This window comes from Dasypus novemcinctus, chromosome 17 (assembly GCF_030445035.2).
Source record: "Dasypus novemcinctus isolate mDasNov1 chromosome 17, mDasNov1.1.hap2, whole genome shotgun sequence".
NCBI lineage: Eukaryota > Metazoa > Chordata > Mammalia > Cingulata > Dasypodidae > Dasypus > Dasypus novemcinctus.
In genome coordinates this window covers 24,319,902-24,335,562 of record NC_080689.1, presented here as the reverse complement: position 1 = coordinate 24,335,562, position 15,661 = coordinate 24,319,902, and the positions used below count along the sequence as shown (strand labels likewise).

The 15,661-nt window shown below is 48.6% G+C and overlaps 1 protein-coding gene across 1 annotated transcript in view; it reads right to left on the bottom strand.

The window, feature by feature from the left end:
- Nucleotides 1–410: 410 nt before the first annotated feature.
- The window catches only part of VIT (vitrin), a 116,164-nt gene continuing 100,913 nt past the window's right edge, over nucleotides 411–15,661 (bottom strand). The window contains exons 13-16 of the mRNA XM_004466032.4: nucleotides 13,445–13,548; nucleotides 8,267–8,493; nucleotides 4,659–5,172; nucleotides 411–1,629 (exon numbers count right to left, since the gene is read on the bottom strand). Coding sequence (XP_004466089.2) covers nucleotides 1,451–1,629; nucleotides 4,659–5,172; nucleotides 8,267–8,493; nucleotides 13,445–13,548 — 1,024 coding nt within the window. The 3' untranslated portion in view covers nucleotides 411–1,450. The remainder of the gene's footprint in view (nucleotides 1,630–4,658; nucleotides 5,173–8,266; nucleotides 8,494–13,444; nucleotides 13,549–15,661) is intronic.

Here is a 15,661-nt window from a genome sequence, read left to right as displayed (position 1 = left end):
CCCCCGTGTAGGGGAGCCCCACACACAAGGAGTGTGCCCCATAGGAGGGCTGCCCAGCGCAAAAGAAAGTGCAGTCTGCCCAGGAATGGCGCCACACACACAGAGAGCTGACACAACAAGATGACACAACAAAAAGAAACACAGATTCCTGGTGCCGCTGATGAGGATGGAAGCGGTCACAGAAGAACACACAGAGAATGGACACAGAGAGCAGACAACTCGGGGGGAGGGTGGAGAAGGGGAGAGAAATAAATAAAAAAAAAATCTTAAAAAAATAAAATAAGATAAAACATAACTTGGCAGGTAAGTTATATTTTTTTATGATTCTTTTGAGTGTTTCCCCATTGCACAAATAGTTTACACCCTAACAGATGAGTTTACACCCTAATAGATGGAAGTCAAAAGAGGAGTTCAACCACACCAGTCTTGTTTATTTTAATGTAACTATTCATAACAATGTCTAGTTAAGTGAAAAATCCAGGACAAATGCTGGCGGGGGCCCAGGACAACTGGTAAAATAGGAACTCTCCCCAAAAGCCCTTATGGATAGCTCAGTGGTTCTCTATCCTGGTTCCATATCAGAACCACCAGGAGAGCACTTAAAAAGATGCTAATGTCCAGGTTCCATGCCCCAGAGACTAAGATTTCATTGGAATGGTGATAGGACCTGGAAACCAGCATTTTAGGCTCCCAGCTGATTCTGATGTGCAGCCCAGGCTGAGAGCACCTGTACCCCCACAATGGACCACTTCCAAACAAGATCAACTTGGTCTTCCAACTTGGTTCCCCCAAAGCTCCTGAGGCAGTTGCGGCACTCAGTGATTCAGATAACAGGGAAGAGGGAGGCAAGTCAGGAGAAGTTATGCTGCTGCCCCCGTTCCTCTGCACCCCGTGGGAATGCTGACACCTTGGGCCAGGCAGGAGTGCACAGCAGGGGCTCTGGGGAGCCAGGAGGGCATAAGGAGGTCCTGCCACAAACCCCGGGAACACTGCACATAACAGAACGATTGCCTGTAATCCTTGTAAACATCTAATTAAGCAACTCCTACAGTATCATGACAAAATGAAACTTGTTGTGGGTTACAAAATTCTATTGAGAAATAAGAATTTAAAAAGTCTTGCAAGAGCTTCATTTAAGCCTGTCAGAAGTGCTGCACTCGATTCTGAACATTATTTTGAAAGCAATTGTCAAAATGTAAAATCCCCAACAGCCTCAAAATGATGCATAATTTTGGCTTAGTCTACAAATGTATGATCATCTTTCTACCTCCAAATTTTGAAGTACAGAAAACAACAATGGTAAAGAAGAGTAACAACACATTTAGTTCCCCAAGCTCCCGGGGCCTGGCTGCCCCGTGCCTGCCCCGGTGCCTGCCCCATAAAGCGTCCGAGGTGGTCCAGAGAGCCGGCTGGTAGAGCAGCATTTGCTTGTGCTTTGCGGGCTCTGAATTCAATTTCGAGGCTGTGAGTTAAACTCTGTACAAATGTTCTGGATAATTGTGGGGACCAGTCTGTAGAGGTTGTCAAACTCGTCCATGAAGAAGGAGTGGTCCCTGGCAGGGTAAGTGGCGATGACTTCGAGTTCGTCCTGTGCAGCCCAGGCCACACCTATTGCATAGGTGATCACACCTGTGGGGACAAGGGTTATATGAAGCAAATAGCCCGCAAGAAATCACCTTCCTGTTGCTCTGTTGACAGCTGTGATTGAACACAATTAAGACTAAGTATGGCCCTTCATTCATTCATTCATTCATTTGATAAATACCTTTGAATATCCACTAAATGCCAACAGTAACAAAAATATAGTCACACCTCTAAGACATTTATAGTCTTTTTGGGAAAAAAAACTGACAACAGACAAAATGGACGAAATACACGGTAAGAATTTCATGCCCCTGAGCAGGCAGAGGGGAAGATACTTTGGGACAACTAGAATTTTGGCTGCCCTACTCATCATACCATATGGCATAGTCCTGATCTACCCTTGGGTAGAGCCAAATAAAATCAGAGTCTTCAATGCATCAAGAGCCAATTCAAGTTCTTTTAAATTAAAACTGTGGAGTTGAATCACTTTAGGACTGAAGATGACTTTAGAAGCCATGGATTCCAAGCTGGCTCCCAGTCTAGGAACCCTTGCACAAGGTCCCTGAGGGAGGGTCACCCTCTGCTCCACCACTGCCATGAAGAAAGGGTTTCAAGATAAGTGGGTGGCCAATAGTGTTGAGTGCTGCAGGGTGGTCATGTAAGATGAAAAGGAAAATGCGTTCATTGGATTTAGGAAAGCAAAAAAAAAAGACATTGGTACTTGGTAAGAGCAGTTTTAGGGGAGTAGATGCAGAAGAAATCAAATGAATTGCTGTGGGTTGACGGTGGGAATGAAATGAAGCTGTGGAGACAGCAGGTGTGATGGTTAATTTTATGTGTCTAGTTGGCTAGGTTATGGTGTCCAGTCATTTGGTCAAATACTGGCCTAGTTGTTTCCGTAGATGTAGTTCACAGATTAGCATCTATGATCAGTTGACCTTAAGGAAATGAGATTACCCTCTATAATGTGGGTGGGTTTCATCCAAACAATTGGAGGCCTTAACAGCAAGAACTGAGAGTTCTAGAAATCAGAAGAATTTCTGTCTCAAGACTTCAACATCACCTTTTCTCTAATTTCCAGCCCCCACATTCTTGTAGACAACTTCCTTAAAACAAATCCCTTTATATACCTTAGGAGTTAAATCTTATTCTGCGAAAACCTGTTCCACCACACTTTAGGCTGGCTGCAGTGGGGTGAGCAAAATGAGAAAGCAAAGGGGCAGAGCCTCAGCCCAGGGAGCTGCCTGTCTCCCTGTCTCCAGCATCTTCTTCTGGGTTCCTTGGGCTGCTGTTTGGGAACAGTCCACGCCTCACATGGTTCAGGTAAGTTGCTTTTCAATTATGGCCAATTAAGCGCCTCACTTCTCCAATACCTTTTCTCTGAATATTGTCTAGATTAGGAGCAGCCAGTCTTGGACATTAAAATGCTGCCAAGTGACAGTGGGAACAGTTTTGTGGCAGAGTAGGTCTTAGAGAAACTAGCTCCTCTCTTCCACTCAAAGATGGAAATCCTGCTGCCCCATAAAGAAAACCCAAACCGTAGTAGGAATTTAGATGTTTAGGTCCTTGAGTCCCCTGTTGTAGGGAACCTTCTACTGGCAATTCTGACAGATGGTCACCCAGTCTCAACTTAGATACACCTGGTGAAAAAGCACCCATTACGTTTTCAGATGGAACTTCACTGTTAGGTAGGGTAGGAACCTGCCTCTGCCTAATTTGCATCTATTGGTCCTTGTTCCTTAAAACTGCCCAGAACATGCTAGCCCTGAGAGCTCCGAGGACATCTCCCTCAGTCTTCACTTCTCCTAATGAGTAGGCCAAGGATACCCTTTGGATTAGGCGCCAAGGAAGTACGTCTAGAAAAGTAAGTGATGGTGCAGCTGACATGAGCTGGGGAACAGATGTTCGGAGAAAGCAGGAGCCCTGGGCTTGTGGTCAAGAGCTGACCCATCCGGCTCTGCCCACTGACGTTGGGACTTGGGACGTGTTGCTTCTGCCTCTTAATCCATCTTCACTCCCCTAGTGAGGCCAAGGATATTGTGACTGCAGCCACAAAGGCTACCAGCCATCCACCATATGAGTCCACCACCCAGGCTCCACCAAGGGTAAATCACTGGAAGACTCCGATTGAACCCAGTGACTTGTTACTTGAGTTCCAGAAGCCAACACCACTGGTTCATTATGACCATTTTTTTTTTAACTCCTCCTCCTTTCAGAAAGGTTTAAAAGCAACTTTCAAGAAAGCAGAAAATCCTGCAAAATAACCCAAGTTAAATGTAGGCACAGAAGAAGAAAACAACCCCATTTCCGAGGTCTGAACACTATCACTTATCTATATATAAGTCGTGGGTGTTCATTGACCACTCGGTTTACTTTTATTATTATTATTATTACTACCATCACTTGGATTTTCTCCAGTTTGTGTTTTCATTATATTTTATAGCACTTTTAATAACAGTGATTATATATATAGATTCTGTGGAAATGGCATAAATGTGCCTGTTTTCCAAACAGCTACAAAAATCTTTTGCTCGTGTTTCATATTTTTTCACTTTCTGTTGCCCTTTTATAAATTTTTACAGGAAAATATTTCTTTAAATATTTTGAATCAGAATTTCTCTGAGATCTCTCCAAATCCCCCAAAATCTGGTTAGCAGCTGCTTACAAAAATAGTCCTCTTCTTTAAAAATGTTATTTTTCTTTACAGTATACCAACACAACCAGGCAGTCTTCAATAGTGATTAAAGTAAGGAATCCAGTTCCCTTTTCATGCATCACCGTCAGGTAAAATGCCTCAGGTTGCAGGTGGTAAACTAGAGGAACAAAGTTCAGCGTCCCCCACAGACCCCGGGTTTGCTATGGCACTTTGGCAACAAACTTGCTGCCGCTCTGTCCTGCTCCTTCTTTGCTGTTCAAAGGCGCGGGCAGTGTTCCACCCCTCATACTCTCCCTGTGCTTTTGAGCACGTTATTAAGTGCTAGACAAAACCAAGGCTTAAAAACACAGCACCCCCCTCCTCCCGCTGTTCCTGCCACACCCCGGGGAGCGACGGCAGCCCCGAGCCAGCCGCTTACCCTTGCGATGCGCAGCCATGGCTGGGACGCGGATGTCGTCGTAGGACCTGCCGTCGGTGATGAGGATCATCAGCTTCCTTTTGCTGGGCTTGGACTTCTTGAAGAGCTGCTCCAGGGCGAAGTTGATGGCCGCCCCCGTGCTGGTCCCTCCACTCCAGTAACCCACTCTTTTGATGGCGTTCAGGATGTCGGCCTTGGTGCTGTACTTCTCGAACCCAAACTCCAGGCGCTGCTCGTAGGTGTACTGCACGGCGCCGACCCGCGTGTCCGTGTCGGAAATCTCAAACTCTCTGCTTAGGTTGGCCACAAACTGGAGCACGGTGCGGAAGTTGCCCGTCCCCACGCTGCTGGAGCCGTCGATGACGAAGCCCACGTCGGCCGAGTTGAGGCAGGTCTTGCTGCAGGCCAGCCGCTCGCTGTCGCACACTCGCTTCACCAGGGGCTGCACGGTCTTGTGCAGGGCGAACCAGCTCTGCACGTTCAGAGAGTAGAAGCCGTTTGTTCTGCACACAGCCTAGGAAGACACAGCGGGGGACAGTCACCTGGGCAGGACCAGCGGGCGAATCCTCCAATCTGTCCCCAATACCCTTGACCACTGGCGTGGGAGAAGCAGCAAACAGATTACTTGTTTCCGTGTGAGTCACTCAAACAGGCACTCCCTGATGCAGAGACCCCTCAGATTATCCCTGCACCCACTCCCATTCCCTGAGCTGGCATCTCTGCCTTAGTGGAAAGTCATCTGCTAAAAGAAATCCATAGGGAGACGTGAGTCACCGATTTCAGCTTAATAGTTATGCCTTTGCAGCCCCTCAGTTTATTTGTGCTGGCAGCCAGCCACAAGATTGGCAGTGGTGGGCGCCACCTCGTGAGAGCATTAAAGAACACTTTTGTTCTGACTGGGAAAACAGAAGGCACGTGTGAGAAATGACTAAAGATGTTTCTAGAGCAGTCCTTCACCTCGCAGGTTAGGATCCCACAGTTGTGTGATTATGTGCATCATGAGCCGTGCTAGAGAGATGTACTCATTAAACCCCCATCTCAACCCTACAAGGTGGAATCCCACCCCCTGTCATGAAGGAGCAAACCAAGGGCCAGCAGTGAAAGATATGCCCGTACTTCCTGAGACTGGAACACATCTGTCTGCCTAAAAACCAAGCTGTGTCCTCTAGCCAACCCTGATTCCGGACAAATGAATATTTATTTACTTGTGCCCAGCCTTATTCCAGACAAAATGTAAGGCAGCTGCAAATAAACATTGAACAAGCCAGTTGGTGTGTTCCTGGAAGGGACTGGGCTCACGTCCCGAAGGTGTGACGCATTCCTTCCTTGTCCCTGCCTCTCTGGAGGTCACAGAGGGAATGACAGGCCTGATGACCATGAATGAGCTTGCAGCACTTTAAACATTATCTTAAAAGAAGAAATGGCTTAAATCTTTTCTAGGAAATATTTTAAAATTGGTTTCTAAAAACCTAAAAGGGATTCACGAAACTTTCCTTGGAATAGATGGCATTTGAGCTGAGTGTTGAAGGCTGTACTGAATTCTAGCCAATGGACAGAGAGGAGGAAAGCCCACCAGGCAGTCTGAGTCAAGGGGACCAATTGGCTGGAGCACAGGGTCTGTGTGGGGGCCACAGTAGATGGACTTGGCAGCTGGCTAGGCATTCTGTGGTGACTCTCTGCTCTGGAATGGGTATGGGCCCATCAGTGCCAATGAGAAGGTCTACAGGAGGAACTGGTTGGGTGAAAGGATTTAAGGTTCCGATGGGACTTCCAGATGGAGAAAAGGCATTCAGCTGAGTGCAAGACAGAGGTGGGAATAGAGATGGATGAGGGAGTGGCTGCTGGCAAGGGAGGGCTGAAGTTGTGCCCTGCATGAGATTCCAGAAGAAGAAAGCCTAGTGAGAAGAGCAGAGGGCCAAGGACTGAATCTACATTTAGGGTACGAGACAGAAAAAAAGAAAAGAACAAATGAAATAGGGCCCAGAGGTCAAGGAAAAAGAGGATTTCAAAAAGAATGGACTGATTAGCAGTTGGTGCAAGAGGTTGAGCACTAGAAGAATGTGAAAGCCGGATGGGCATCCAAGACAAGCCCATCCAGGGATTTTTGTTTATTGTTTTTTTTTTTTTTAAGATTTATTTATTTTTTATTTATTTCTCCCCGCTCCCCCAGTTGTCTATTCTCTGTGTCCATTTGCTGTGTGTTCTTCTGTGTCAACTTGGATTCTTGTCAGCAGCCCCGGGAATCTGTGTCTCTTTTTTGTTGCGTCATCTTGCTGCGTCAGCTCTCTGTGTGTGCTGCACCACTCCTGGGCAGGCTGCACTATTTTTGCACACAGGATAGCTCTCCTTACAGGGTGCACTCGTTGTGCGTGGGGCTCCCCTACATGGGGGACACCCCTGCGTGGCAGGGCACTCCTTGTGTGCATCAGCACTGCGCATGGGCCAGCTCCACACGGGTCAGGAGGCCCGGGGTTTGAGCCCTGGACTGCCCATGTGGTAGGGGGAGGCTCTATCAGTTGAGCCAAATCTGCTTCCCTACTTATTGGTTTTTAAAATCATTTAAATTTATTTAAAAAAATTTTTATTTTAAGTTGGAACCTTTTCTTTGGAGGAAAGCTAATGTATAAAACATAGAAAGGCTGAGTTGCTTTGATGTACCAGGTGGAGGAGAACTGAATCCTTGTCTGTTTTTCCCACCATCTCCTCCAGTCAATCTTCAGAGAGCCCAGGAGGAGCATTTGAAAACCCATGGTCTCTATTGTGACTAGTAATGGAAGAAATTGTAGCAATGATGTGAGGAAGTGACCATGGTAGTTGCTAGGCGTAGGGAGAAGGAAGAAGAGATGTGATATGGGGGCATTTTCGGGACTTGGAGTTGTCCTAAATGATATTGCAGGGACAGATGCTGGACCTTATATATCCTGCCATAACCCACAGAATGTACTGGGTGAGAGTGCAAATTACAACATAAACTATTATCCATGCGGTGCAGCAGTGCTCCAGAATGTATTCACCAAATGCAATGAATGTGCCACAGTGATGAAAGAGGTTGTTGATGTGGGAGGAGTGGGTGGGGTGGGGTGTGGGGTATATGGGAACCTCTTATATTTTTTAATGTAACATTTTTTGTGATGTATGTATCTTCAAAAAAATACAATTAAAAAATTAAATTAAATTTTAAAAAAAACCCATGGTCTGGTTCAATCCCTCCTTTTTCTTATCAGATTGATCAGTTAGCTGAGTGTGAGCGTGTGCACCATGTGCGAGAGAGTTGTGTGAGTGTGTGCACATGGGAGTGTGCGTGCGACGGCTTGCCAGCTGCCTGGTGGCAGCCCCTCTGGGGCTGCGGGACAAGCGAGGGGAGCCTCTAAGTGAGACGATGGGGGCCTTTGTCCCCACGAGGAAACTGGCCTCGGTTTACCGGGTGGGAATGGGGGTGGGCTTTGAGAGGGTCATTCCCTGTTCCTGACACGAGTCCCTCACTGGCGGCCCTCCGGCCTGGAAGCGGGCTTCCCACACATTTTAAGGAGCGAGAAACACAGTCTCGTCGCCATGCCGGCTCTACAAAGTACAGGGATCCTTCCGCTTGTCTCTGCCCAGTTACTCACCTTGTTTGCAAAGTTGGGTTCCATCACGTAATGCTTCTCGCTTTCAACGGCGCCGTCGACGGTGATGAAGAAGATGTTGATTCCTGACTCTCTGGCTAGGCGAGCGGCCTCCTCCACCCTGTCCGTGGGCCAGCCGTCCACCAGCACCACGGCCACGTTGGGAGCACCGCCTCTGTTCCCGTTGACTTTGGAAAAGAAGTTCTTGTTCACAAAGGAGATGGCCCGGCCTGGAAGAAAAAGAAAACTCATGCTTGGAATGATCCTGCCCACAATAAATACAGAAACAGATCCCAGCCTCAGTAGGCGAAGGCTACTCTGACTCAGTAATGACAAAAAGGTTTTTAAAAAAATGCAGTTTTAGTACTTTCAAGTTCAGGAGAGAGAAACTTCTATAAATGGAAGCCTAACCCATGAAGATATTAGCACCGTCAAGCTTAGATGTTTTTAGAATGCTGGAAGTATTAATTTGAAATAAAAAGTGGCTAAAGGCTAATGCTGTTAATCCCCAAAATCTAACCAAAAAAGATAACCAAAGTAGAATTCTCATCTATCGGGTGTTGTGAAAGATCAGAAAGAGCAGGGCTTGACTGGGAGGAGGCCCAGAACATAGCAGTTTTGCAAAGCAGCTATGGGGGTGAGAATGGAAGTGGGTCTGTGAGCAGCACTGTGGTGTCTTTTAAGAGGACGAGGGGGAAGTGGATTTGGCCCAATGGTTTGAGCATCCACCTACCACATGGAAGGTCCAGGGTTCAAATCACGGGCCTCCTGACCCATGGGATGAGCTGGCCCACACGCAGTGCTGATGCGTGCAAGGAGTGCTGTGCCATGCTGGGGTGTCTCCCACATAGGGGAGCCCCACATGCAAGGAGTGCACCCCATAAGGAGAGCCACCCAGTGCGAAAGAAAATGCAGCCTACCCAGGAATGGTGCTGCACACACAGAGAGCTGATGCAGCAAGATGATGCAACAAAAAGAGACACAGATTCCAGGTGTCACTGATAAGAATACAAGCGGACACAGAACACACAGTGAATGGACACGGAGAGCAGACAACTGGGGTGCGGGGAAGGGGTGAGGAAAAAAAAAAAAAACTTTAAAACAAAAACCAAAAACCAAAGAAAAAGAGGACGCAGATGGCATGTGTGCAGAAATGTGTGGAGAGGGGCGGCCTGCGAGAGCCAGCTCCCAGCTTTCCTCCTCAGCCCTGAGGCTGCTACGGTGCACGGCTGGAGGGGTGGTGGGCTTCACACAGTAGTCCACCTATGAGAATGACGCCTTTCGGAGCCGTGCTGTGCCCAACCTGGGCAGCTGCCCATGACTGCCACGCCCCCGCAGTGTTCCGATGTGCCCTGGCTGAGGACACCCCCGGGACCTTGGGCTCAGTCCACTTCGGGCATGCCTGGCCGAGCACGGGCAACCCTGCTCCTCTATGTGTTCCCATCTCCAGCATCCAGGCTACTCGGCTTCTCTGGAACCAGGGAGGGAGACTGGGAGACAGGCATCCCACACAGAAACTGCAGACCCGGCAAAAATGCGTGGCCAAGCAGAGGTTCTGCTGGGCCTTTAATCCCTTGGCTAAAGCGGGGGCCTGTGAGCTGGGCAGCATGTGTGATTCTGTTTACCCAGAACTGAGGCAGACCGTGCCTAGGCTGGCCCGAGCAGCCTGTCCAGCCCCTCCTGCTCCGTCCCCTCTTTGGCGGCGCACTGGCAGCACTGCCACACCCCAGCCACTCCTGGTCCGGGCCTGGGGAAAGGAACTGGTGGTAGCACAAAGAGGCCCAGAAAAACACACTCATTCTCTCCCCCATTTAATTTATTTTATTTTTTGTTTCCTTTTATTTTTATTTTTTATTATTGATTTTTTTGTCTTTATTTATTTTTTAATATTACATTAAAAAAATATGAGGTCCCCATATACCCCACCCCCACTCCCCTCACCCCACTCCTCCCACAACAACCACCTCCTCCAACATCATGGAACACTCACTGCCCCATTTCATTTAAAAACTTTAACTTCTAATCATCCCTGGTTTTAAAGTCATTTTAGGCCCAGTAAACAGGGGAGAAAGACTTTCACAGGCGCAAAAGGGGCCCTCCTTGGCTTGCGGGCTGGAACTACCTACAATCCGAAGCTGGCCCTGTGGTCTCGTCGTCCCTAGAGCATGGGCCGGAGGGGGCTGGACCTGGAGGACCACAGCCTCTTCTGCGCCTCCTGCATGTTGAGGTGAGCCCAGTGCTCCGGGTGCTGTGGGTAGCTGGGACCTGGGGTCATCTGTGTCCTTTCTCTGGTTCCCAGTCTAGGACACAGGTGTGGCAGTGGAAGCCCTGAGCCAGCGAAAAGCCTGAGCCACCTCTGCTCTAGCCCGTTATAGCCACCTGCCCCAGGTGAGTGCAGCAGTGAAGACACAGTAGGGAGCCTCTCCATCTGCCTTTCCTAGGAGCACGTTTCACACTGGCCGGTCTCAGGAAGTTTTCAGAGGCAGGTAAGGTGACCAGCCATCCAGTTTGCCCAGGACGTTTCCAGTTTTAGTACTCCAAGTCCCGTATTCTGAGAAACTTCCCAGTCCTGGGTGGTCTTGCTGTGCATATTAATAGTAAGTCAGGGCTTCTAACCTGGGTTCTGGGGCTCCAGGGCACCGAGAGTGTGAATCTATAGATCCCCTGAAATGACACACAATATTTTGTGTGTACAAGTATTTATCCGGGCAGATGAGTCATAGCTTTCATCAGATTCTCAAGGAAGGCCTCAATCAAAAAACCTACCTTCCTAAGTCTTCAGGATTAATGTTGTTACACTCTCGCTTTTTCGGTTTGGGTCAGCATCCTGGCTCCACTGGCTGGTATAACCTTAGCTGTCAAATGGAAAGATTAAATGGTGGCACATGCAGTTGTTGGAGAAATGTCTCAGAGAACCCCTGTGAACCGGCTGCACAGCACGTAGCTGCTAAGAGAAAACCCTGGCTGCTGAGGGCTGCTTCTACAGCTAAGGGATAATCTCCTTCAAGGCCCAGGGCCCCCAGCAGTGTCCTCTGGCTCATTATTACACATCTCTAGGCAAGAAGATCACCTAGACCCCACCCAACCTGAAGTTTGGAGGCTGTTTTAGTTTCCTCATTGCTAAAGCAAATACCACGCAATGGGTTGGCTTAAATAATGGGAAGTTACTGGTTCACAGTTTTGAAGCCAGAAGAAGCACCAAATCAAGGCATCATTGAAAAGCTCTTTCTCCCAGAAGACTGTGGGGTTTGGGGCTGGACACCAGCAATCCTTGGTCCTTGGCTTTTCTGTCACAGGGCAAGGCACATGGCGGCCTCTCCTGGCTTCTTCTCTGGGTTCTGCTGGCATTTAGCTTCCGGCTGCCCCTTCTGGCTTCCCTCTCTCTGTGACCTTCCCTATCAGGCCTTCAGTAATGGAAGAAGACCCGGCCCCACTCATCTGGGCCACACCTTAGCCAACGAGGCCTCATCACCAGGTCCCATTTACAAGAACTCACACCCACAGGAAGGGGCCAACCCCAAGAACATGTTTTTTGGGGGTATATAGTTCCAAACCACCAGGAGCCATGGTGAATGTGTCGTCCAGGGTGTCCTGAAGGCAGAGGCTAGAAATCTGAAAACGATATTGTCCAGACACTTTTGGCTCTAGAGCTAGGGTTCAAGATGTATTTAGTTCCATAAATTGATGCACTCACTTCAGATTTAGAAGGTGGAAGTGAGGCAGAGCCTACAGTTTTGTTTTTGCTATTTCTGCTGACAAGGTGTCCACCGAGTATCTGATTCTTGGTGGCAGGGCAGGCAGAGGTGCCTGGGTTAGGTCGCCATCTTCCTTGGTGTGGAGGTGGTAGGGGCCAGGGCGTCCATTTTGTGGGCTAAGGACATGCAGCGCCTCGTGCTGGAGCAGCTATAGCAGCAGCTTCCTGATCCGGTGGCTTCCTGGCTGGAACAGGGTGCCAGCATGGCTGTGGTGGCAAGGCCCAGGGGTTGACAGAATTCAGAAAGCAATTTCCTGGTCTTGAAAGAGACAGACGCTCTTTTGCAGGCCCTGGTTTTTCAGGAACCCTTTGGAAATTATCTCAGGGAGCTCACCGTACAGTCTGCTTCTTCAGTATCCTCAGGAATTCTTGAAACGATTTCATATGCTGAAATAAATCTTTTTCTGCTTAAATCAGATGGGATGGATTCTGTTCTCTGAATCCAAACTCTGATCAATACAGAGGCAGAGTTAGAACATGTCATGCACTGAAAAAGGTATGCTGATTGAGTGAGGACACCTCCCGATCTCGTGGAGAAGATAAAGTGCCTTCTAAGATTTTCTTAGGATATATTACTGAGATTTTACTGATACTAACAAACAATGAAAACAAATCAGAAATCAACTCTGTCATGTTTGTGATCAGGTAATACTGATTTAGGGGCCAGGACAGCAGCGACGGGGTCAGGCCAGTGTTGATTTTGCTTCGTTCAAAGGCTCTGCATTTGCCAGACGCTAATATTCGGATCACTGGAGAGGTGTACACTGACGTGGGGCTGGGGAGGAAAAGAATTCATCAGATTTACTGTAACTTTGGGGATGTTCCCTCAAAGACCATTCTAATCCCCTTGTGTGTGCAACTGTGGATCACTTCTTCATCTCCCTGGACCTTGATGGTGGGAGGGTGTTGTCTGAGAGATGGACAGTCAGTCTTCCCTGTGCCCCAAAACCAAACGCCGTTTATGAAGGAACACGTAGGCAAGGGTCCTTGGGCAGTCTATGAGCTTGGCTGGTGTGAGGTGTTTCCTAATGCCTGCTCACCTCCAGGTCATCACTTCACGCAGCCGTCACCGCAACGTCGTTGACTGGAATAAGATTCTCAAGGGCGCACTGGGCAGCTCCCTGAATGAAACTGGTTACAAATGTAAAGTTTACTAGCTGACAACTTGTAGGCCCATCAGGAAACAGCCACACAGCAGAGTCCTGCTGGACCTGCAGAAGCTGCCAAGCCGTGCTGGACTTCTACAGCACAGAGGGTGAACGATTCGTGTCCTCTGAATTGATGATACCACTTTAGCAGAGATACAGATATTTGTGTTGATGGATTAGTATTACCTTTTCCTCCTTCTATCTAGAATTTTAGAAGACAAGCGCATATAGAGAGAACCATCGCAGCAAGTCAGACTTATCTGAATCCAGGTCACATACCTACGTTAGACTGCCCTCCTCTCAGAGTGATTTTCTCTATGGCTGTCTTCAGATCTCTGGAATTCATGTGCGTCTTGAGGTTAAATTGAGTAGCAGGGCTGTCTCTGAAGAGTCAGAACAAGAAATAAAAATTGGCTGGAAAGTCATTACCTTAGAGAAACTAAAACCTTTGGAGGAAAGCAGAAATCATCGTCTATTCATTTACATACAAATAGAATGGAAACTGTTTCAAAGCCTTAAGCTGTGGTTTGTGAAATGCTCTGCTGTGGACAGAAGTAACGGGGAGATGGGAAGATTGGGGTGTCCTCAATGTGTGTAGAGAGAAGCAGACGATGCCAGGACTGAGGAGGTGTATTTCTAGTTTTGCCTGGGTGATCGTAGCTGTGTGGTCTCGGGGAAGTCACTAACTTCTCTGCACATCTAGATAAAAACAAGGATCCTCAAACCATACAGCTAGAGAGAACACTCCTGTCAAGTGGGATTTTGCCAATGCAAGGACAACACCTGTTGAGTGTCCGTTTTCTCTAGGCTGACCCAGACCCTCCTTTCCAGGAAGAAAATCTCAGCTATTAGCCACTTCCGGGGTTACGCCAGCACTGGAATTGCATTTTAATTGTGGGTGGAGGAGAAGACAACGCTTCCCGTTTCTCATCTGGTGGCTCCTGCAAGGCGATGAGACTATATGAAATCTCACCCAGAAAGCCAACATCATTTCTATCCATGGCTGAAAAAGATGAACTGGAGAAGAGTTGGAGCGAGTTAAATGGAGAAACTTGAAGAATCCTCCAAAGACAGGCCTCCAGGGGCAAGCCCTGAGAAGAGGCCTGGCTGCAGCTGAGCAGGGGGCATGGAATAGTTGTTATGACCCAGCCCAGGAGGGCAGGGAGGCCTGGTGGGGAGCGCAGGGCATGACCAGTGTGCAGCAGGCAGTAAGATGACATCTGTGAAGTGCTGACACGCAGGGCTGGCTTGCTGGGCTGGGGCCCTGCGGCTGCTGCCTCGAAATTCTTAATGTTTGAACAAGGGGCCTGCAAATTATGCAGCTGGTTCTGGGCATAGGTTACTAGTCCTGGAGCAGAGGAGGCAGAGGACTTTAGAAGGAGCCTTTCCAGGAACACCGGGAGAAGGCCCAGGAAGCAGCAGCTTTGGTGGTTTTCAGCAGAACTCCAAGGGGGAGGGCGGGGTTCTCAGCCAGTGCTTGGGGAGACCTGGCAGCACAGTGCTGGGAAGTGCTCCAGGCCTGAGAGAGGGAGGGAGGGAGGAAGGAAGAGATTAAGAGGAAGGGAGGGAGAGAGGGAGAGAAAGAGAGAGGGAGGGAGGGAGAGAGGGAAGGAGAGAGGGAGAGAGGGAGAGAGGGAGGGAGGGAGAGACGGCAAGAGGGAGGGAGGGAAGGAGACAGAATGTTCTCTGCCTCTCTGAGGCTTCATTTCTCGACCTCTCAGGCTATCTATGTTAGAGTGAACGTGAGGGGCTGGTTCTTAGACAAGACCAAAACAGCTTACCAGAAACAGAAGAACTACTGATCTAAGCAGAGGTCACACTGACCTTCAGGGCAGCCAGGCAAGTCTAAAATAAGCTCGTGAGGGCAAAACTCCACCAGGTGAAAACAAAGCTGTAGGTTTAGGATGAAACAAAAATGAACAACAAAGCCTACTGTGGAGTTGGGGGTCTGGGCCCTGGAGCTGAGCACAGCCTTGCGCACCCTCTACAGAGTGAACGGGCTGCATAATAAAACGGAGGCCCAGTGCGGGGCACGGGGCTCTCAGCCTTACCTTCTCCTCTCCCTCTGGGTGCAAGGCCTGTGGCTTTACATGGTCACAGCCTATTTCAGTAAGTGCTGTACTCACCTCCCAGGCTCAAAACCTGGCCTCCATCTTCACTTGCCCCACTCCTTCACCACTTGCTTTGATTCCCGCCTCTAGATTTCTTCAGGGACCCCCACCCCACCCCCTCATGGGGTTCAGGCCTCTCTTACTTCTTGCCGAATCTTCTGTAAGATTCTCTCTGTTGGTTTCTGCAGTGCCAGTGGCACACACATCTGCTAGAAGGCTGTTCCTCAAGTTCAATGGAGGCTGGAAAATCCCCCTGCTCAAACACCAGCAGTGCCTCCCATTGTTGGGCTTCCTATTTTGGCTCTCAAAGTCATCCATAATTTATTTTCCACCTGTACGTTTAATGCTGCTCTTTCTCTCTCTCGCTGAGGATAGTCAGAATGCA